Below are 16584 nucleotides of genomic sequence, written 5' to 3'. Positions count from 1 at the left end.
AAATGGAGCCTGTACATTCAGCACAGCAAGTGGCTGCAGCAAAAATGGCAAAAGTACCCTCTAGCTGCAAACACAGTTTGTCTCCCATGCATGCATAAATCCATTGGAATATGGTCATTTTCAAGACCAGATTCAAGAGTCCTCTCTGCACAGCACGCATGCAGTCTCATATGAAATTACACACAACTATACAAGCCATATATAACCACATGAGAAAGGCTAAACTTGAAAAGAAATTCACTTAAAGGCAGACAGTGATTTATTTTCATCTTTTACCTTCTAAAAGACGGCAGTCTTCGAATGTTTTCACACTGACTGTGTGATAACGTTTCTGTTCTCTTCCTAGCTTCTTGGAGCTCACAGCACAGCACACTGAGTGGGTGGGAATAACAATGCTCCAAAAGAGAGAGCTACAGGCAACAAGGTAATCACAGTGCATATCAATGCTGAGATTTCAAAATTTTATTTTTCAAAATATGAGAACTATTGTTAGCAATTGGAAAAAGATATCTATTTTGTTAAATAATTAGCATCAAGCTGAAACCATGTGCAATGCATTTTTAAAAATATGGCAGTAAATCAGGTTACAGAAATCACTTGCTTCCCTAAAAGGCAAAAGAATAATTATCCACAGAGACCAATAATCAACCACTTTGCTTTTTTCATTCCACCCTGCTCTGCAACCGCAACCAACACCACTGCTGCTCAGTATTATATACTCTGAACAAATAGCAATTATGCCAATTGTAGAGTACATTTTCAAAATGCAACCAGATGGATTAGTTATGAAACCAGCCCATTAATGTATACATAACTGATCTGATAGATTTTATTCACTGGGACAGCAGTGTTACAGAAAGATATCATGCTGACTCCATGTATTTTCTTGAAGGAATAGCTCAATAGATTTTGTTAAAGTTTACAAATTTTATCTTCCCACCCATTCATTTCCTATTTCCTTTTTCTTCTGAGTGAAATCAATCAGCCAAACCACTGTTGTTTCATTTCAATCTTGTAAGACACATGCGTGATCCCCAGCTAAATGAGTGATTGTAACCTATCAATCTGTTCTAGATGAAACAGCGCCATTACATATGTGGGGATTTTGTACACAGAAAGCAGACATCAAAGAGAAGGGTTTTTCTCCTCTCCATGCCAGTTCTGTTTGTGCAGGGAAGTAAGTAGAAGTACTCAATAATATGAAACCCAGTTGCAGTCTGCAGTGTTATTTGTTATAAGTTTGCTAGAAATGTAACATCTAAAGTTCATCAACTGTGTTGTTCTTACCTGAAATCCCTTGATGAAGTTCTGCACTGAGAAATCATGGTATAAAAATATATTTATTAGCACCTGCAGAACTTTCTCACTAAGTTTAAAGGGAAACTGGCTTGTCAGGAGTAGCTGAAGTAAAAAAGAAGTAAATAACATTCATTAAAACCTTGCTCCTTTCAATTTATTACATAATTTGGCGGGTTCTCCCAACATACACAAGACACATTTAAAAGGGTGTTGCCTTGCATTCAAAAATCTACATTTACTTTTACCATATTATTTAATAAAAACTACTTTTTCCTTTGTAGTTAAAGGCAATTACCTTGTCAATTACTTTTGTCAAATGCTCTTTACATGAAAGAGACTGGAAGAGCTCTATGCATAACGAAGAGGAAACTGTGTGAGGAAGTAACTTATGGATGATCATTGGAGAGGTGGCAATTCCAAAAATAAGTACCAGTGGAAATTCTTGTATACAGTGACTATGGCACACAAGAGAAAAAGACAGGAAGGGAAAATTAAATTTGTATATCGTGATCAGAGGGCAATACATTCCACCACCACCCACCCCGGCATTAAACAATACAGTGGTGTCAATATTAAAGAGGCAAGGAAGCAAAAACATAATTTTACAATTCACACCCTCTATTCATGTGGAATGTGGCCTTTAAATCCTTCTGGCCATCCTAGTTTTGGCATGTACAACTTAATACATACCAAAGAGAATGGAGCTAATCAGCTGCATATTGTGGACTGTCAGGGGCGGACATTCCCAGGAAGACATCAGAAAGAGGAGTTTTGTCAAGTCCTGTGTTGGCTAGTGTAACACAGCTATTACACTGTGCTCAGTTTAATAGGTACATGTTGTGCTGTGCCATTTATCACAGAATCATGGGGTTTTGATTGGAGGCCACTTAGTCCAACTCCCTGCTCAGTGCACTATCTGTAGTTCAAGACCGCAGGCAGAATGGAGAACCAGCAGCCTTGAACTACATCATCTATGAGGATTGATCGTGCTGGCTAGGGCCGATGGGAGTTGGGAGTCCAGCAACATCTGGACAGCCAGAGCTGCAGCTGAAATATAGATTTGAAAGTAGATTAAAAATAAATAAATCTGAAGCTTTCCTTTTAACTGTATCTCAAGTTCAAATTATAACTGAAAGTGATATATAGAACAAAGGAAACACACAAGTTTGTGTGCAGCAAAAATTAAGTACAGTGGTACCTTGGGTTAAGTACTTAATTCGTTCCGGAGATCCGTTCTTAACCTGAAACTGTTCTTAACCTGAAGCACCACTTTAGCTAATGGGGCCTCCTGCTGCTGCTGCGCCGCCGGAGCCCGGTTTCTGTTCTTATCCTGAAGCAAAGTTTTTAACCTGAAGCACTATTTCTGGGTTAGGGAGTCTGTAACCTGAAGCATATGTAACCCGAGGTACCACTGTACTTCACAGCAAGAAAGGCTGGATTCTTTGTAAACTATGCAGACAAAGACAACTTTCACATGTTTGTTTATCTGCATGATTTATTCTACCTCTGCTGGTGCGAAGACAGGTAAAGTGTGGTGCAGGGCACAAACACAGTCCTTGCTCCTGAAGATGCTGCTCAGAGACCTCCTGGCTTTGAGATTCCATCCACTAATGTACTCATACTTTCAAGCCTACCTTCACAGAATTAGGAGGTTGACTTTTGTGCCTAATCACTATTTTATATTTAAAACAAACAAGTGCCCCTGGCTTTGTTACTGTCGTGCTTGCGTCAATAAAAAAAACAAAAGAAAATGTAAAACTATGCTGAGGCTCTTATTTGATTTCTAGACCACTTCTCAGCTAGCTCTTTACGTTAGGCCAGTGTTTGTTCAGAAATCCCAGAGATTTTTCCTATTTTGTTCTCTAAATATCTTTTGGCTATTATTCTATGCACACTTCCTGGAATTGTTTTTAAAAACTAAATCCACCATGCAATTTCATTTGTGACTACTCAAACAAAGGTCCCATTGAGTTAAATGAGATATATTACTCCCAGGTAAGCATGCACTGCATTGCAACCTTATTGGCTTACTTTGGGGGGGGGGAGGCATAGGAGTGGGCTGCAAGTCTGCTTCCACATTTGAATTGTACACATCACTGTGCCCCCAGCCTATAATTTAACCATCAAATGACACAACAGAGTAACCTGAACCTGAATTTGTACTTACTATGAAACAGAAAAATAATAATAATGCCGGCACGAGTCAAGATTATCAGTTGATTTCATGAATTAGAACAAACCCCGCCCCCTTATGTAATCTATCATATTACCTGCTAATAAATATGAAATCTTGCAGAACTTTGGTTGTGAAACTTTCCAAGTCTTTGAAAATAACTACAACTGGAGGAGATTCCAGATGTCTGGAAGAGTACATCCTTTTTCGGCATGGAGATTCAGTATCAGTTTCCTTCAAGTCATAGTGCATGTTGGGGGGGAAGTACAAAAAGAAAATTAAACCTCTCGTCGAACATAATGCCCCAGGGGCATGGTTTGAAGGCAACATGATGCAGCAACCTTGCTGAAGCTAAATAGGGTTAAAATCAGTGCCTGGATAGGAGATTTTGTTGAGTTCATGGTGAATGAGAGATGGAATATACATGTAATTAACATATATATATATATATATATATATATATATATATGCAGGTTTTGGTGTCTTCGGGTGTCTTCCCGTGTAAGAGTTGGGGTGTCTAGGCGACGTTTCGACGAGGTCTCACTCGTCATCTTCAGGCTGGTGCTTTCGGCTTCTTGTTACTAGAACAGAGCAGGGTCTCAGTGTTTGAGTTCCTATAAATACTGTTGAGGGGGTGTGGTGTATAGCCTCCAACGTTCTGGGCAGAGAGGAAGTTCCCAGGTTAATGTGCCTTTTCTTCTTTTGTTCATTAATTACTTGAGGGATATCTTGAGTGATTACTTGAGTGATATTCTGAGTACCACTTAGGAGGGTCATTAGGTGTGGATTAGTTGCTAAAGCTTTCGTGTCTTGACCTCTTGAGCTTGTGAAAAGTTTTTCTGAGAAGATGGCTGTACTGCACTTAGTTGTGCTCTGGCTTGGCTTCGTGTATAGGGGCGAGCTGTGGTTTTGTGCCCTGTGCCAGCCAGATCTGTGTAGGGATTGCAGGGGGGTGTAGCATCCGGAGGTGCCACTATGGTTTGGCTACTGGATGGTGTCTGTAATTTATCTGTGGAGAGGGTCTGGGTTTGGGTCTGGTGTGGTTGATTGGAGATGGCGTTCTGTGTGCCTCTGGTTCTGGTGTCGGTTTTTGTGGGGAGGGCTAATTTCCAGATGTCTGGCAGGCGGGACGTGTCGTCACGCTTGTTCATGTTGTGAGGGTGTTTCTCTATCTCGATGGCTTCCATGATTATTCTCTTGTGGTGATGTTCCATGTTAAAGAGCAATTTGGAATCTGCAAAATTAATTTCGTGTCCTGTTTCTTTCATGTGTTGGTAAAGAGAGGAAGTTTTTTCTTCTTTTTTGACGGCATTCTTGTGTTCTGCGATACGTGCATTTATTCGTCTGTTTGTTTGTCCAATGTACGTGGCTGGGCAGACTTTGCAGGGTATTTCATAGACCCCTTGGTTTTCTAACTGGATTTTATCTTTTGGGTTTCTGAGGATATTGGCTATTTTTTGGTTGGTGCAAAAGGCTGTTTTGATATTGTGTTTATGGAGGATTTTGCTAATTTTATCTGTAGTGCCCTTGATATAAGGAAGGAGGGCCATGCCATTGTTTTCTTCTGTGTCTTGGTTTTTGGGGGGTGTTTCTTTTTGGATTAGCTTCGTAACCCTGTTTTGCTGGTATCCGTTACGAAGGGTTACGAAGCTAATCCAAAAAGAAACACCCCCCAAAAACCAAGACACAGAAGAAAACAATGGCATGGCCCTCCTTCCTTATATCAAGGGCACTACAGATAAAATTAGCAAAATCCTCCATAAACACAATATCAAAACAGCCTTTTGCACCAACCAAAAAATAGCCAATATCCTCAGAAACCCAAAAGATAAAATCCAGTTAGAAAACCAAGGGGTCTATGAAATACCCTGCAAAGTCTGCCCAGCCACGTACATTGGACAAACAAACAGACGAATAAATGCACGTATCGCAGAACACAAGAATGCCGTCAAAAAAGAAGAAAAAACTTCCTCTCTTTACCAACACATGAAAGAAACAGGACACGAAATTAATTTTGCAGATTCCAAATTGCTCTTTAACATGGAACATCACCACAAGAGAATAATCATGGAAGCCATCGAGATAGAGAAACACCCTCACAACATGAACAAGCGTGACGACACGTCCCGCCTGCCAGACATCTGGAAATTAGCCCTCCCCACAAAAACCGACACCAGAACCAGAGGCACACAGAACGCCATCTCCAATCAACCACACCAGACCCAAACCCAGACCCTCTCCACAGATAAATTACAGACACCATCCAGTAGCCAAACCATAGTGGCACCTCCGGATGCTACACCCCCCTGCAATCCCTACACAGATCTGGCTGGCACAGGGCACAAAACCACAGCTCGCCCCTATACACGAAGCCAAGCCAGAGCACAACTAAGTGCAGTACAGCCATCTTCTCAGAAAAACTTTTCACAAGCTCAAGAGGTCAAGACACGAAAGCTTTAGCAACTAATCCACACCTAATGACCCTCCTAAGTGGTACTCAGAATATCACTCAAGTAATCACTCAAGATATCCCTCAAGTAATTAATGAACAAAAGAAGAAAAGGCACATTAACCTGGGAACTTCCTCTCTGCCCAGAACGTTGGAGGCTATACACCACACCCCCTCAACAGTATTTATAGGAACTCAAACACTGAGACCCTGCTCTGTTCTAGTAACAAGAAGCCGAAAGCACCAGCCTGAAGATGACGAGTGAGACCTCGTCGAAACGTCGCCTAGACACCCCAACTCTTACACGGGAAGACACCCGAAGACACCAAAACCTGCATTCCTGTACCCGTGAAAATCTACGAAAGCATATATATATATATATATATATATATGAATGAAGTGGAGTGGAGGACAAACAAAAAACCTCACTTGTGTTAGCTTAGCTTGTGTTAAGACTGACAGTGCAAATTGTTACCTTAGCAAGACCAAGGCACTATCTGCGCTATTGATTTAAAGCATCATCATAAAACTTTGAACAATCACAGCTTCCCCCACAGCTTCCTGGGGAATGTGCTGTGAGTTGTTAGGAAACCCCTATTCCTCACACAGCTACAATTCCCAGAATTCCCTAGGAAGAGGGATTATCCATTAAAGTACTTTGCATCTATCCCAACACAGGATTTATCTTCATGTAATCTACACTTCACCAATAAAGCTATTTAACTAGATGGGGCAAATCAGGGAAAATTCTGGTGGAAACTAAGTCTGGAAAACAGTGACACGTTACAAGAGGCAATTCTGAAGCTTACCTTGGTTATGTTCCTATACCAATCAATAAGAGATGCCACGGAGCAGCGTATCCGATTTGAGGAAGGCTTGGAATATTCTTCTTCGGATGAGTCCACATCTACATGACAGCCCATCAGCTGAATCATCAGCTTTTGCAGGAGCTGTTTGATGCCTTGACAATACAAATATGCATACACAAACATTTAAAATAATAATGAAAATGCTAGATTTCTCAGCAATCTTGTTAAAAAATATGAATAACTGTATTTTTCAAGGAATTATGTGACTAAGACTTGTTCACTAATTTTCATTCAGGGACTAAACTAACCAAATCCTGTATCAAATTTACATCAAAGGTAAACCAAGTTCTTCAGCCTAGATTCTTAAAATATAGAAAACAGAATAAAGTGTGCTTATTTTGCATAGTTTAAAACAGCACCACTCAGTATAGAATTCATGCTTTGCACATAAAATTTTCCTGATTCAGTTTGTGACACCTCCAGTTAAAGGTCTCAAGCTGGCAATAGGAGAAGCACTGAATATGCACTGACCACTTGCATCTCTATAAAAGACAATCACACAGTGCAGGAGGTCAGGCAAATTTCAGTTTATTGTTTGGAATGTTACCAAACCTGTAATGTGTTTATATACAACACATAATACATACAAAGGTCATTTGACTCTCTTATGTGTAAGTACATGAAATAAATAACTCTTCTCTATGCTGGCCCCCTTGCAAAAAAAACACAACTTTGTCCTTTGTACTCAAGATACGCCCACAGCTTCTTGTGTTCTGTATTATTTGAACAGCATCTTTACCAACTTGTCTGAACAGAAAGAACTAGGAGTCAGTTTGCTGATCTGTTTGGAATAAGCCGTTCACTACCATCAGATTGTCCTTCTGGCCCAGTTCCAACTTAAGCAAAATATTTTATTTCACTTCTAGAAAGGAATTGAAAGTAAGTCTACCAGTTATAATTTTTTTGAAAGAAATGGATCTTTCCCTTTGCCTTCCATATTTAAAAATTTCACTTGTGCAAAATGACTGAATTCTAGGCTATCATCTCTTGACACTTGGAAGAAAGCAAGAGAGCCTGGATTGCATTTTAAGTCATGGTTTCAATGGGCCTACTCTGTAGCTTGTGATTTTATCCACTACAACAATGCCTCAAAGTTAATAAATGCTTCTGAACTTTTAAAACTAAAGACAGATCTCTGCACTTAGTGTGTATATTCCAGAGATAAGAAATGCCCAGTCAAAACCAATTTTCTAAGCTATATATACAAAAGCTTTGTTACAAATTGATACCCAGTATAGAATGAAAGGATTTGAACCCATTGAACTAGTCGTGTTAGAATATTAATGCTCCCAGTGCGTTTCCGAGCACAATTCAAAGTGTTGGTGCTGACCTTTAAAGCCCTAAACTGCCTCGGCCCAGTATACCTGAAGTAGCGTCTCCATCCCCATCGCTGAGCCCAGACACTGAGTTCCTCCTCCAAGGGTTTTCTGGTGGTTCCCTCACTGCGAGAAGCAAAGTTACAGGGAACCAGGCAGAGGGCCTTCTCCGCAGTGGTGCCCTCCCTATGGAACACCCTCCCTTCAGATGTCAAGGAGATAAAGAACTATACAGTTGTACCTTGGAAGCCGAATGGAATCCATTCCAGAAGTCCGTTCAACTTCCAAGGTGTGGCTTCCGATTGGCTGCAGGAGCTTCCTGCAGCCAATTGGAAGCCACAGAATCCCTACTGGACGTTCAGCTTCCAAAAGAACGTTCGCAAACCGGAACACCCACTTCCAGATTTACGGTGTTCGGGAGCCGAAACGTTCGACTGCTAAGATGTTTGTCAACCAAGGTACGACTGTACGACTTTTAGAAGATATCTAAAGGCAGCCCTATATCGAAAAGTTTTTTATGTTTGATGTTTTCTTCTGCTTTACATATTCTGTAAGCCACCCAGAGTGGCTGGGGAAACCCAGCCAGATGGGTGGGAATAATAATAATAATAATAATAATAATAATAATAATAATAATAAGCAGCACTTTGATGAAAGCAAACATTGACTGCCAGGGCTAATGATGGAAAGGCCTAAATATACTGTATTTCTAGGAATACTTCCCATATTCCGCATGCTACTTAACTAAAAAGCCTCTTCAAGTTATTACAGTATTTACCTGGACATTCTTTGGACCTTAGGGACACTACAAAAGGAGTAACATCATCATGAAGAACTTCTGAGAGGCTTTTAAATGTCAGATCATGGTCCATAACATTGACACCTAGGAGTAAGACAAGTCAGTATTGTGCTGTTTGCATTTAAACATGACAGAATATACTTTTCTATCATGCTTACCATATAGTCATTTTACATTTGTAGAAGTAAAACAGTAGTAATGTGGATGACTATCTTGAACTATATCTACATTGTACTAGTTAAATATATCTTTTAATATATACAGTCATACCTCGGGTTAAAGTAGCTTCAGGTTAAGTATTTTCAGGTTGCTCTCCACAGTGACCCAGAAGTAACAGAGCGTGTTACTTCCGGGTTTCGCCGATCGCGCACGCGCAGACGCTCAAAATGACGTCACGCGCATGTGAAACACAACCCGCGTACGCACAGACATGTCTTACGCTCTACTCAGGATGCGAACGGGGCTCTGGAACGGATCCCGTTCGCATCCAGAGGTACCACTGTACAGCAAGTCTCAACTAGAACTTGCTTCTAGGAAATTCATCCATAGGATTGCAGCCTGAATTAGAAAAAAGTGATTAACAAAAACACTTTTAAGTTAAGGGAAGGCTCCATATATAAGCTCAGGAACAACCACTTTATCTGCCTTGCATATCGTAATTTATTTTAAAGGTCAATATATTCCCCTCTTCTCTAGTGAAAGAAGGGAAAGGAAAATTTACAAGTACATCAGAAGTAGGAGGAAGGATAAACAAACTGTGCGCTGACTGATCAATAAAGCAATCAACTTTTGTCAGAAGATGCAATCTTAAGTGCTCAGTGCCTATTTCCCTTCCAAAACTTCTGAAGAAATTAATCGTGGCCAAGTAATAAGCAAAGTCACCATTTATAATATGTGAAGGACAGAAGTCAGGTTTTTTTAAAAGAGCTGTTTAAATAGTATTTCACTACTTTTAATTAAACTAGGATATACTTTCTCTGTGGCAAAGAACTGGCTGTAGACATTTAAGCCACTAGCTATTACCATAAAACAGGAGATGTCCAAACTGATCAGACACAACAATATAATGCTTAACCTCACAGAATATAAGGAACAATAGGCCTGCTAGCTTAAAAATCTATATCCAGGATGTTATTTGGGGTGGGTGGAAAATATAAGGAAACCCATTTTTTAAAAATATAAAGATCTCATTTTTTAAGAAAGAACACTACCAGTAGCCAATTTGGATATTTTTTTTATTGTATTTAATTTCAACACAGACTTAAATTGCTGCAGTTCCAGCATTCTCATTTGCCCTTTTTCATGTCCTGCTCTCGAGGAGAAAACAGATGCTGACAGACTGAATGAGACAATGGGAGGGGGGAGGGTGCATTAGAATCTACAACCATTTGTGGTGTTGGAAATAGATTGCTCAGACAGAGGGGGAGCTTCTGTACTTGTTATGCCTCATTATGAGGCTGACATGAGAACTGGCTCTTAGACAAAGGAACTGAGGACATACTGTTAAATCTACACATAAATGCAAAAATGCAAAGAGCTAAAAATCCAAAAGGACATTCTCCCCTCACACCGGCTATGATCCAAAGGTCATGCAACTAGTAATGCATGCCCAAGGGAGGTTTGGGCCTTTGTTTTAGCTCTCCATATTAAAACTGAGACGAAGTTCAAAGGCAGTTAGCAATATAACAAACGGATCTGCAGCTTGAGTGAAGAAGCAACAAAACAACTAAAGGCACAGAAAAGCAAAGGCAAAAGAAATAATTTACACCCTAGAAGGAATGTGTAGACACAAAACTGAAATAACTAGGCTCTGGCAATGAAGGTGGCACATATCCAATAATTTGCCAACACATTAAATGTCATGAATCAGCAAAGGAAAAATGAGTCCTATCCTTCCCTCTTTCCCAGCTCAGAAGCTTGGGAGGAGAGCAAGGCCTCACAGTTGCCATGAGCTTCAATCACAGGGTGGTATCCAATGAGTCCTGGCCCCTCCAGCAGCCGGTTGTGGCAAACACAAGTCTCTGCTAGCTACCAACGTGAGCCAAAATGTTTAAACTATTTTACTCAGACAACGAACTCTGGTCTGGGATGACACCAAAGTTAATTTAATAGCAGTTTCATCAGTTTGAATACATAATCTGGTCTGTATATCCTATACCTTCCCCACCATCTTCAAGAAAATATATTTTCCTCACTCATGCTTTTAGAGAATTACTAGGACATCTCTACTGAGAAATATCTAAGGATTATTGGAAATAAATCTAGGAATGCAACTCTATGGAAAAAGTGATCCTCTCAGATATAAGCAGTATCTCTTACCAGAGGAAGGGAGTTGTGTAATCCTAACCAAGTCTACTCAAAAGTAAGTCCTACTGAATTTAATTGACTTACTTCCATGTTAGCACTGCATACTTGACGAGTACTGGATGGAGCTCAGCTGAGGAGAAAAGCTCTTTGTGGTTTGTCTCTCTGCAATGTGCATCTGCCTGTGTGCTCTTTTCTTGTTAAAAGTGAATGAGTCACCTTATGTGACCAGGGCAGATCCCGTTTCTGACATACTGATCTAAAAAAAGTAGAAGCCCCAAACAACTCTGCTCTGTATGAAATTACTTAAAGACCAAATACCCCTCAATTGCTTGGTACAGGCATTAAGATCAACAAATGGAACTCATTAGTCTTGTTACGGCCTGATAATTAATGCCTTATGGTAACACAGACATGAGTTTTCACTGGCAACACCAGTGTTATAACTCCCTGATGAAACCCAAGGACCCATCTGTACTGGCAATCAAAGCTGTAGAAGATGCACCTGTTTATACAGATATTCCTTTCATCTTTTGACCCAGGCCTTCTGGATTGTGGGTTGTATCTAACACTGGAAATGGACACATAAGTGCAATGGGATTTTCCTTTCCTCTCCTCCCCGTATATGCCTGCCAAATCTGCTCCACAGTCTCTGCAGCAGATGGGGCTTGGAAAGGGGCTGCAGGTGGAAGGAGGAGAGGAAGTGGAAGTTCTGTTGCACATGCAGAAGTATTTTGCATGCATGGAACTGCGATGTTGGATACAACATTGCATTTTAATAGGATTGCATTATTGTCTATGTTAATTATAGCTGCTTACCATATTTTTCGCCCTATAGGACGCACCTCATTTTTTTTTGGGGGGGGGGAAATAAAAAAAAAAATTATTCCCCCCCCAGCCGCGGGGCTGGGGCGGGGGAAGCTCGAGCTTCCCCCGACCCCAGCCCACAGAACAAGCTGCTGCCCGCAAGTCTTGCGAGCCCGCGGGAACTTCCCCCGGGCGTGCAAGGCTTGCGGACAGCTGCGCGAAGCACGGGGCATCCTCCGGAGGGCGCCCCATGCTTCGGGCTGCAGGCTCCCACCCGCAAGCCTTGCAAGCCCGCGGGAACTCCCCCGGGGGCGCAAGGATTGCGGACACCTGCGCGAAGCACGGGGCGCCATCCGGAGTGCACCCCGTGCTTCGGGCTGCAGGCTCCCGCCGGGCGCGCAAGGCTTGCAGACACCTGCACGAAGCACGGGGCGTCCTCCGGAGGGCGCCCCGTGCTTCGGGCTGCAGACTTGCAGATAGCTTCCTGAAGCCTGGAGAGCGAGAGGGGTCGGTGCGCACCGATGCCTCTCGCTCACCAGGCCCCATAGGACGCACACACATTTCCCCTTCGTTTTTGGAGGGGGGAAAGTGCGTCCTATAGGGCGAAAAATACGGTATATTTAAATGTTTGTGTAATTGGCTTTAACACTTTGCAAACTGCTGAAAAGCCTGTGTTAGCATTAAGCTGTTGCCAGTTTGGCAAATGCATTGCCAACATGTCTAATCTGCCCATTAACAATTCTTAATGTTATGATCCTTGCCTATATTAAGTCTTCTACCCAGTCTCTCCTTTTTCTTAATTTTAGGATTCATACCAAGTTACGGCAGTTATTATAAATAAATAAAAATGCCAGATAAAACGTTACCTAGAACAACAGCTGCAGTGGGAATTTCACTGGACTTCATTCGACAAGCCCATTTTGTTTTCTTCTTTTGGAAGTCTGAATGAGATTGTCTCAAAAATGTTATGAGGTTATCAAACAATTTTTTATTCAAGTCCTCTTGTAGTTGCTGTTAAAAAGATAACATGCACAGAACTTTGTTAGTTGCCTGAATGAAGAGACGTATTGTTATTCTGTGTATTTTTAAAGAACAGTCCCCAAAGGTTAATCAAGATACAACAACACATAATTATTTAGGTTTCCTGGCGATTGTTTATAGACACTGTTTCTGTGGTTTCCATAGATGTTTCAGTCAACTCACGATTCCGATTTAAATGTTCTATTTGAGTACGGGGTTCTTAAAGCCATTTAGACGAATATGGGGGATGGGGAATCAGTTGTAGGAAAAATTCAATACCTTACTTGTTGCTGCTTAAGACAGATATGACCCTAAAAAGTCAAAGATCTGATACCTTTAGCAGTTCAAAGACAACAGAAATTCCACAGAGTAGCTTTTATGTTCAAATGCTCCTCAGCAAAAAAGGAACAAATTAAGTAGTAACTGAGATAGTGTCATTGTTGAATTCATGCTGAGACCATACACAAGATGTACAAGCAGAATCCAACTTGTTTCTGTCAGCCATAAGCAGGTGCGCCAACTCTAGGGGGCCAAGGTGTCTTCGACCCCTTCAATATCTGTTGGAATATCTGTTCAAGCCTAAATATGTTTAGGTCAACTGCTACATATTTACAGATAGCAACAGGGCGAAAGACTGAAGTCTTAATAACAGCACAGCATGAACGGTCTAAAAGGTAAAATAAAAACCCTCTTTCAGTTTACAAAACCTTCTCTACCAGGTCATCCATGGGGAATTTACATGCATATTGATGACCAAGAATGTGGAATTCATTCTCGACAGGAAAAAGCATATGCATGGTTTGCTCTAGGGATGTCCAATCTGTCTCCTTGTACAAGCTCATTCCTAACAGCTCACACATTGTAGAAAGATACCCACAATATATACAAGTAGTGTGCAAAAAGTACCTTAAGAGGTTAAGGAGTAGTTTGGGTATAAAATATTGCTCAAAGTCTTGCTGTTTCACCCATCAAACAGGCTAAGTAAAAGAAAAGACTGTATATCACATTATTTCTTCACTGAAAGCATTTTCAAAGCTTCCTTCCCCCACCCAAGACACAACTGACTTAAGTAAATCTCATGGTTAATGTTAAAAGCAGCAACACTCACCTCTGTTTCACATTTAATCTGTTTCCATAACAACTGACAAGTATCAAATCGTAGCTCACTATCCTCTGAGTCAGTATTGCCTTTACTAAAATAATCAGCTACAAAAACAAGGAGGAAAATGACATTCACACTCAATATTTATAAAACAAAATTCCTCTCAAGCAAAAAACTTAAGTGTAACAGAATACTGAAGATTTCTTTTCACAGGAGAGGTATAAATTAACTGAGAGTTGCAACTGGTGTCAGGACAAGCTCAGGAAGAAAGAAACCCCCACCAATAGCTATGAAAGATGTAAGATTTATACAGCCTCTGTATGGAATGCTGTATCCATAAATGTCAACCCAAATGAAGTCCCGCTGAGTTCATTTGGATTTATTACCAGCTAAGTAGGTATAAAATTGTAGCCAGAATCCCTAATTACATTTCACCACCATGTTCCTTTAAGTCAGGGATGGGAAATCTTTGGCCCTCCAGATGCTACTGACTACAACTCCCATAATCTCTCACCCTCATTTTAGGTTTTCTGTGTCACTCCGACTTTCGTGTAGAAGAGAAAGAGGATCCAAGTATTTAGGTTTGCCCATAAAAAATCTTGAGCAATGTTGTATCATATTTACTTGAATAAGCCCTCTACAGAGGATAGATTCACACAACAATTTTTCCGAAGACAAGGTGATTCTTGTCAGTTGCTCAATGGTGAAGAGCCAAATTGAGCCCAAGCTTCATGAACTGGTCAATAAGTCGCTGGGGTTGAGATGTCTGTGGTCAGTATAATTGGGTTCTTTGCTGTTGTACTTTAGTGATCCGTTGATAATATATCATTTTAAATAGAACGGCTTTATATTTTAAATATATTTTAGTTTGATAATTTTTCTTTTATTTTTTGTAAACTTAATGAAGAAGGAAGGGTAGCTTAAAATTTGAAGAAAAATAAATAATATATTCAGTACTGTAAACCCTATCCCTCCCTGCAAAATATTTTCGGGTCAAATAGTAATATACATGGAAAACATATGCAGAACTGGTTTCCTTGCATATTATTCAATGCATGCTACAGAAAAGCACTCAACTTGGAAATACATTGTTTTTTATTTCCTGGTATGATGGAGGGCAATTTTAAAAAATCTAATCTAGCAGAATATGGATAAGGTAAAAATAATCAATACAAGAATGGTGATAATCCTTTGGATTATTTTAGAAATGACTAAATTTTTAAAAGACTTTTCCTAGTTAAAAATACATAGTCCAAGTATAGCTGCACCATAGATGTGAATATTGGCATTATGATATTGGCTATTTTCTTTTCAATTCCTTTCCTAATGCTTCCTAGCACAGAATTCACCTTTTTACTGCTGCTGCACATCTATCCTTGTGTGCTTGCCTTTGCTCCTGAGGCGTAGCCACTGCATTATTTCCATTTAGAGATGGGGAACTGAGACTCACAGAAAATGACTTGCCAAGGATGAGACCATACATATGTTGGCTAAAAATCCTTCAACACCCATCCATGAGCCCAAGGCTCATTTCAAGTTTATGATGGGAAGCTGAAGATGAACAATGGACTTGACCATGGTCAGACAAGAGAGGAAGGTCAAAGGCTGAGATGCAGCTGATTGAACTGAACAAGAAAGGACCAAAATGACATCTAAGAAGCCCTCATATACTCAAAAGAACACTATTTCACTTTTACTTACCTTGAAAACAGATAGACATACTGTCCTACTATCCTTGCCTTTAAAAATACAAAGGACCTTCATAGCAGTCAATAAATTCACAGCTAGGAGAGTGGCTGTTTTTCAATATTATACCAGCACTGGAAACAATGAAAATGTCAAGTGCAGAATTTTAAATCTGGAATTTACACTATGACCTGATCCTTTAAAAAAGAATCCCTCAAGACCTTGATTTTGTAGATACTGGAGGAAATGTTATATCTACTACAAAAGATGTCCAGAACAGATGGGAAAATAAAAATGGCACTGTCTGAATTTCCGTCTGAATTTACTGTTAGGAAGTGGAGTTTCATAACACATATTGTGTACTAACCTGCTGAAGATGCCTTCGCCTTCTTAGAATCTGGCTTGAACACAAAGCAGCCCTAAAGAGTAACAAGGAAGGAAGGAAGACTAAAACTACTGAATATTTTACCATAATTTCAGATTGGCAGGAAAATATAACGGCTTGGTTTGCACATCATGATAAACTATGGGTTATTAGCATTGGCCAAACTTCCTGGCTATCAGATAAGAGCTCACATTGCTGTGGTCCTCCCTATCCTTTTAACTCAGCATGGCATAGCAGCAAAGTCAAGGTTTGATTTAACATGTCATCTGAATCTAGGTTCATGGTTAAGGTTTCTCCTCCTTAACCATGGCCTGTAATCATAGGACAAACCTTGGGTACAGATCATGGTTAACAACAACCCTGGCTTCAAACGAT

General features: G+C 40.3%; 1 protein-coding gene across 6 annotated transcripts in view; it reads right to left on the bottom strand.

Annotated features, from left to right (window-relative positions):
• Window positions 1-16584, bottom strand: part of ORC3 (origin recognition complex subunit 3) — a 37061-nt gene that overhangs the window by 19323 nt on the left and 1154 nt on the right. For 5 of the 6 annotated variants that reach the window (XM_081187495.1, XM_081187496.1, XM_081187493.1 and 2 more), the window contains exons 2-10: window positions 16192-16243; window positions 14145-14242; window positions 12883-13027; window positions 8885-8989; window positions 6731-6882; window positions 3570-3706; window positions 1595-1754; window positions 1288-1401; window positions 277-410 (exon numbers count right to left, since the gene is read on the bottom strand). In XM_081187495.1, the coding sequence (XP_081043621.1) occupies window positions 277-410; window positions 1288-1401; window positions 1595-1754; window positions 3570-3706; window positions 6731-6882; window positions 8885-8989; window positions 12883-13027; window positions 14145-14242; window positions 16192-16243 (1097 nt within the window). The remainder of the gene's footprint in view (window positions 1-276; window positions 411-1287; window positions 1402-1594; window positions 1755-3569; window positions 3707-6730; window positions 6883-8884; window positions 8990-12882; window positions 13028-14144; window positions 14243-16191; window positions 16244-16584) is intronic. The other variant, XM_081187498.1, reaches the window with a different exon arrangement.

This window comes from Podarcis bocagei (assembly GCF_964188305.1).
Source record: "Podarcis bocagei genome assembly, chromosome: 3".
In the NCBI taxonomy this organism is placed as follows: domain Eukaryota; kingdom Metazoa; phylum Chordata; class Lepidosauria; order Squamata; family Lacertidae; genus Podarcis; species Podarcis bocagei.
Note: the sequence above shows the minus strand (reverse complement) of the source record. Positions and strands in the feature narration are given on the sequence as shown.